Source organism: Nanorana parkeri, unplaced genomic scaffold (assembly GCF_000935625.1).
Source record: "Nanorana parkeri isolate BGI_ZX_2015 unplaced genomic scaffold, ASM93562v1 scaffold10, whole genome shotgun sequence".
NCBI classification, from domain to species: domain Eukaryota; kingdom Metazoa; phylum Chordata; class Amphibia; order Anura; family Dicroglossidae; genus Nanorana; species Nanorana parkeri.
The window spans coordinates 4,500,217-4,507,557 of NW_017306278.1; the positions used below are offsets into that span (position 1 = coordinate 4,500,217).

Sequence of the window (7,341 nt, forward strand, 5' to 3'; positions counted from 1 at the left end):
GGCTGGCACGTACTGCTCCGTGATGCGTGCACGGCCGTATCGGGCAGCTCCCGGGAAGGACAGGTGCTGCGTGTGATTAGTACGCAGCCCCCGTCCTTCTCTATGGGACTACGCGGGCATACGCCCCCCCTACACTCACCTCAATTGCAGGTCCGTGCGGGTACGTGTTTCCTAGCTGGGACGCAGACAGGATCCATCCTGTCAGCGTATGAGTCCACTCATCCGCACGGACGTGTAGGGCCGCGTAGTCCCATAGAGAAGGACGGGGGCTGCGTACTAATCACACGCAGCACCTGTCCTTCCCGGGAGCTGCCCGATACGACTGTGCACGCGGCACGGAGCTGTACGGCCAGGCTGATTCCTGTGTGAATGGGGCCTAAAACACACAGCATTGCGGTACCGCGCGTTCTGGTGCGGACAATCGAACTGTGGATGTGAGGTGCGCTTGGGGTGCCATTCAAATGAATGGCAATGCAACACCTCCCGCACCAGTAGGTAGGTGTGATTTTTCCATGGTACAGTGCGTTAATCGCATGGGACTATGCGATTAACGCACTGTACTAGTGTGAGCGGGACCTCAAAAACACTGACAGGCTCAATCTCACACCCACACATACACACTCCAAAAAATTTTTTATTTTTTTAAGATCCACCCAGTCTCTCTGCCTTACGAGAACTGGAGTGGATCCTCAGCCTGGGGTCCAGTGCGGGATGCTGTGCTGTGACAGAGTTCCATCCAGACGTGCATTGCTTCTACAGCACCAGCCCACCCCACCTCACCTCAAGCTGACACTCCGCACCGGGCAGTATATTCTGAATGGCTGCCCAGCATGAGAACTGACAGTGCTGCGCTAGGGGGAGGCTGAGGTGACCCACTTTTGGGTCATGACCCAGCATTTGAGAACCAAGGCCCTAAATGATGCCTCTTGATCCAATCTCCTTCTTTCCAGTAGTTTTCAGGAGTCCCTCCAGCGCTGGTGCCGGTCTCTGATCTAGCGCAGACTGCTGCGTCTTCTGTGTCCCACGGAGTCTGTGCGGGTGCACGCTGCCTGCATTGACTCACCCTGTGTCTCTGCTCTTCTCCCGGCTGAAGATCTCTACTGCGCATGCGCCTGCATCATCATCCTTGAGAATGTTCAGATCTTCGGACGGGAGCGAGCAGCGGAGACACGGGTAAGGAATTACCTTTTTTGTTAACTTTAAAAAAAAAAAAATGTTTTTGGTATGGAGTGTTCTCTGGTGCTGGTCACGTGACTTTGACAGATTACTTAATCAAACGCCCTTCCTGGCTTTTTTTTTCTTTCCTTCATTCATTTTACTTGCAGGCCCCTTGCTGTAGAGAACGTATTGTACATTTTTTAAGTACACCGCTTTACGAATGTGCAGAGCAGTATAATGCAATATAGGGACAATAGCTGGCATGGTTCCACTCATCTCCCCCACATCCCTATTGGCCACCAAATGAAATGAGAGGCCCAGCTGGCCGGCAAGGACACCACAATACCAGCTCTGGTTTGCATAGTATAGAATCCTTGGGTTTGGGGGAACTTTGGAAGTGATAAGTGGATACCTGCAAGCACTTGGAGGAGACTGTTCCTAGGTTTACTTTAAAGGAAGCGTGCTGCTTTAACTATGGAGGCTGCCAATGCTGTCCTTTCCCTCTACAAATGCTTGTGTGTCTGGTTGTCATTCTGATCTAATGGTATTACTACTTTCTAAGACACTGACCGAGAACAAGCGTGAAAACCAGGAGTTCACTGGTCTGTGCGTGTGCATATTTTGGGTCAAGGAGCACAGATTTAGTTAAAGGGAGGCACATGGTAGCCATTTTTCCAGGGGTACCTCTTCATATATCTTCAGCTTACACGGAAAAGCTGTGGGGAGTTTAATAATTGCTCATTCTATCCCCAAGCCCTCCTCATCAACATTTTTGATTGGTTTTTGACCCCTTGGATACGTACTGTTGCCAGTCTCATTACTGCAGCCTGCCCAGGGCTGGATAGTGTTTACATCCTTTCCGACCCTGAGTAGGCTACACTCAAGGACGGCGTGTATCTGCCGTAGTACTCTCCGATCAAACATAATCCAAGGACCAACATGCTTAAAATACGCACAATGACGCACAGTGACGTTCCATGTGTCCTCGCACCTCTTCTCAAATTGTAATGTACTTTTAATACAGCTTTACCTCTGCATAACACACAAGGTGCATTTGTAAGGCAAAACCGAATAGACCGATATGTAACATCCTCCTCTTATTTTTCAGTAAACAACGTGGGAGTTGCATACGAGTATCCAGAGTATTTCCTTGACATCCCAGACCTGGACAATGTGAGTACTCGGTGTACAGCTGGCATCTTTCAGCTTAACATGTAGCCATGGGTTAGCATTTACGTTTCTAGAAGACGGATGCAAAATGAAATACGCATGCCATTGACTTCATTCCTGGTGGAGCAGGCACTGCGAATTAAAGGGGCAATGATCATGAACGCTGCAGGATCACCAGGAATGTTTTATTATAAGACGTTCTTGCATACATTGTGACTCTTGCTGATTTCTCTCTGATGTATTTGTTTCTGATTTCCCCATACATACAATTTAATTGTTGTTTTTCTCTCGTAGACTCTGGACAAGCTGATAAATATCAACATCACGTCCGTGTGTAAGGTAATAAAGAGATCTGCAATGTGCTGGTGGGTATAGCTGATAAAATGATGAGTTGCAGCTTCTGCCTGGCACTGTCTGTCATATATACACTGAGTGGCCAGACCTGACATTTGTAGGCAAATTAGCTATAATTTGGCGCTGAAGTCGCTAGAGGGCCAGACCATTATAAATAGGGAAGCAGGTTGTTTACCACGACAGTAGAAGTGATTTGTTTCTGAAGATATGGGTCAACAACGCGATTTAACAGCCTTTGAACGTGGGATGATTGTTGGCGCTCGGAGCCATGGAGCGAGTATCAGCAAAACAGCAGAATTTGTTAAATGTTCAAGAGCAGCTGTTGTTAAAGTGTTTAAAGACCGGACTGTCAGCCGAAAATCTGGGTCTGAACGTGCGAATTGTGGCCGTCAGCGACTAGTCAATGTTAGGGCAGAACGGAGAGTGTCAAGACTGGTACAAGACAACAGAAGGGCAACAGTGCCGTGTCAGATTCCTCGCATCACCTTTCACCATCTCGTGGAGTCATCTCATGGCCCAAGGCCACTCAGTGTAAATGGTCATATAGTAAATTTGGTGCAAAGTTGTTCAGCTTAAAGGATAAGGGCACTTTACAGCAACATGCACCTTTCCCTGTTGCTCCAACCTGACCTAACCGACCTTCCTTTACCAGAGTTTCTCACCTACCTCAGTCCAACGTCTGCGGCCTTTAGTATTTATGTCCTGGCCACACCAGTGCATTACTTGCCCATAGACTTCTATGGGGCCGTCTCCCTTGCTCTCTAGCCTCAGGACATGGACCTTTTAGAAGTCTATAGGGCAGTAATACACAAGCCCGGCCGACACTGGATCTACACAGAGGTCGGAGGCCGCAGCCGCCGAATCGAAGGGGTTTGGAGTTCGATAGATGCAGGTTTTCCTTTTTTTTTTTTTTTTCTTGCTGGCTGAACTCGAAAATGTTTTTTCAACTTGACCGACTTTTAGATTGTTCACATGACAGCGCTTGTATGAACTGCTGCTGCTCCCTTCTGTTGGCAGCATTGACAGTTCATGTAAGGGGAAAAAAAACTCTGCTCACTTGCTTGACTGTAAGTTTAATGTAGAAATAAAAGGTGTTCATAAATGAACAGACATTAACAGGGGAACCTCGACATGTTTCTCACAAAGTGCTTCAATTGTAAGCAGGCGCTTTGTGTGAAACGCGTCAAGGCTCCCTTGTTGACGTGTGTTTGTTTATGCCTTTTTCTACAGTGAACCTGTGTTCGAGCTGGAGGGTGAAGCGGTTTATTTAATTTGGAGTTTGACCTCGCACGTTAAGCTTGGACATGGTCTGAAAGCCGTGCTCTCCCAGTGCCTTGGGGTTAAGTAGGGCTGCCACCCTTGCAGTAGCAGGGGAGGGGACATAGGTTGTCACCGGACATGAAAACGCATGGGGAAATAAGCACTACATAATACACAATGTGGAGGGGGGTGCATATGTGGGTGGAGCTTAGGGCTATCTACCTTTTGTCTATGAGGCACATTGCGGTGCTGACGAGAGCAATAATTATTATAGCGGTCAATCACTTGCTGTGGGCTGGGCGTGACCAGATGCTCAGCCGATCGTACATGTCCACAGACGGAAGCATGACGTAATTACTCATACTTCTCCTTCTGCTAACTACAACTACGGGAAATGCGTCTGGAAGCCATTCCCTCATGGGGAGAAAAACGCAGTGCCTGATCGCGCAAAATGGAAGACAGCATGCAATGCAATAGAGAAATAAAAGGTCTTTTGGTGGGGGTGGGGGGGGCAGTTGCATATAGCCAGACTGTGCACATCAATGACAGGCTGGCTGAAGTCGCTGTTCTATGGGTACCTATGCAAATATGCCCCGATTATCAGGAAGTCAGGCGGCAGATCATGACCCGTCTCCCAGGATCCTGATTGCCTGTGAAGTGAAAGAACACCGGCTTCAGAGGCTGCTTGGCTTCCTGACCAATCAGGAAGCAGGGTGGCGAGTCATGAGGTGCCGTCTGGCTTCCTGATTGGTCTGGAAGCCAGGGTGCTTAGCAACACATGAAGCAGGCTTCCTAGCCAATCGGGAAGCCAGGCAACACGTCATGACCTGCCTCCCGGCTTCCTGATTGGCTAGGAAGCCGGCTTTACTTGTTCCTAGGCAGCCTGGCTTCCTTAACAATCAGGAAGCAGGGAGGGGGGTCATAACCCACGGCTCCATGCTCCCTCAGCACTGCCAGTCGGTATCGGTGCATCCCTACCTAAAACACTTCCTGTCCGAGGGTGACAATACTGCTCAGCCATAGACACAGTACAGCGAGTGAGCGTTGTCACGTTAAGACAGGAAGTGTGTTACTGGCAGGATCACCAGGTGAATATAAAGGATAAAAAGGCAGAAAGAAAAACCAATGCAACCACCACATTGCCTTCAGGAAGTTAATTTGTGCTTGGCCATCTTGCTCCACTTTGGCATCTCCTAAAAATTCAAGTTTCCTGGCTGTCATTCCAATCCTGTGTCTTTAGTTTTTTCAGCATCACTGACCTACAGCAAGTATGCAGATCAAGAGCACAAACATCAATTGTTGCATGCGTGTTCCAAATACTGAAGCTGGAGACAGCCAGGCACTTGATATTTTCAAGGCAGAGGTCAGCAGCAGGTTCAAACTGTACAGGTACAGGTTTCCTTTAAGTACAATTTTCTTTTAAGTGCATGAGGCCACTACAGCAACCTGTTGCATTGAGGGTGTTGGTTGGAAGAGGAGGTGATTTCGTATAGGAGGTTAGTTATAGATATATCTGGAGCTCTGTGAAGTTTTTGTAAGTTATTTTTGGCTTGAAATAAAGTAATCCGCTCGCATTCCCTCTGCTGCCCATCCTGCAAGGCCAAATCTGCATCACATTCCCTCCACTGCCGGTCCTGCAAAGCCAAATCTGCATCATATTCCCTCCACTGCCGGTCCTGCAAAGCCAAATCTGCATCATATTCCCTCCACTGCCGGTCCTGCAAAGCCAAATCTGCATCATATTCCCTCCACTGCCGGTCCTGCAAAGCCAAATCTGCATCATATTCCCTCCACTGCCGGTCCTGCAAAGCCAAATCTGCATCATATTCCCTCCACTGCCGGTCCTGCAAAGCCAAATCTGCATCATATTCCCTCCACTGCCGGTCCTGCAAAGCCAAATCTGCATCATATTCCCTCCACTGCCGGTCCTGCAAAGCCAAATCTGCATCATATTCCCTCCACTGCCGGTCCTGCAAAGCCAAATCTGCATCATATTCCCTCCACTGCCGGTCCTGCAAAGCCAAATCTGCATCATATTCCCTCCACTGCCGGTCCTGCAAAGCCAAATCTGCATCATATTCCCTCCACTGCCGGTCCTGCAAAGCCAAATCTGCATCATATTCCCTCCACTGCCGGTCCTGCAAAGCCAAATCTGCATCATATTCCCTCCACTGCCGGTCCTGCAAAGCCAAATCTGCATCATATTCCCTCCACTGCCGGTCCTGCAAAGCCAAATCTGCATCATATTCCCTCCACTGCCGGTCCTGCAAAGCCAAATCTGCATCATATTCCCTCCACTGCCGGTCCTGCAAAGCCAAATCTGCATCATATTCCCTCCACTGCCGGTCCTGCAAAGCCAAATCTGCATCATATTCCCTCCACTGCCGGTCCTGCAAAGCCAAATCTGCATCATATTCCCTCCACTGCCGGTCCTGCAAAGCCAAATCTGCATCATATTCCCTCCACTGCCGGTCCTGCAAAGCCAAATCTGCATCACATTCCCTCCACTGCCGGTCCTGCAAAGCCAAATCTCTGATCCAGTTTCCAGGTTGGACTATTGACATCTGATCACCGGCATTAAGAGAACTGCTGAAGGATATCATTTAAAATAAAACTATCCATCAGGGAGCATGTTGACGTCTGGTAATGGCTGCAGTAGGCGTGCAGGCCTGGAAACCTAAAGTCAACATGTGGCCAGTTTAGGGGCATTCAAGTGTTGGCATATTCTTAACAATGGATGGCGCCACAACATACAATGAAAGATACATTGTCCTCACACCAATCTGCTTCAGAATGTCGTCTTTATTAATGTTCTGGCATCATAATATTCAGCTGAACTGCTGGGTCACTCCTGGGAGGGGAGCATAGTGAGCTAAATGGCCGTGTCATTGCTAGAAGTGGGCATGGGGAGCTGAGCTGCTGGGTCACTGCTGGGAATAGGGGGAACTGAGCTGCTGGGTCACTGCTGGGAATAGGGGGAGCTGAGCTGCTCGGTCACTGCTGGGAATAGGGGGAGCTGAGCTGCTGGGTCACTGCTGAGAACTGTGCTGCTGGGTCACTGCTGGGAATAGAGGGGGCTGAGCTGCTGGGTCACTGCTGGGAATAGGGGGAGCTGAGCTGCTGGGTCACTGCTGAGAACTGTGCTGCTGGGTCACTGCTGGGAATAGAGGGGGCTGAGCTGCTGGGTCACTGCTGGGAATAGGGGGAGCTGAGCTGCTCGGTCACTGCTGGGAATAGGGGGAGCTGAGCTGCTGGGTCACTGCTGGGAATAGGGGGAGCTGAGCTGCTGGGTCACTGCTGGGAATAGGGGGAGCTGAGCTGCTGGGTCACTGCTGGGAATAGGGGGAGCTGAGCTGCTGGGTCACTGCTGGGAATAGGGGGAGCTGAGCTGCTGGGTCA

At 49.6% G+C, this 7,341-nt stretch overlaps 1 protein-coding gene across 1 annotated transcript in view; it reads left to right on the plus strand.

Moving 5' to 3' along the window:
• Positions 1 to 7,341, plus strand: part of HSD17B12 (hydroxysteroid 17-beta dehydrogenase 12) — a 64,172-nt gene that overhangs the window by 40,830 nt on the left and 16,001 nt on the right. The window contains exons 5-6 of the mRNA XM_018554997.1: positions 2,267 to 2,331; positions 2,623 to 2,667. Of these exons, the coding sequence (XP_018410499.1) occupies positions 2,267 to 2,331; positions 2,623 to 2,667 (110 nt within the window). The remainder of the gene's footprint in view (positions 1 to 2,266; positions 2,332 to 2,622; positions 2,668 to 7,341) is intronic.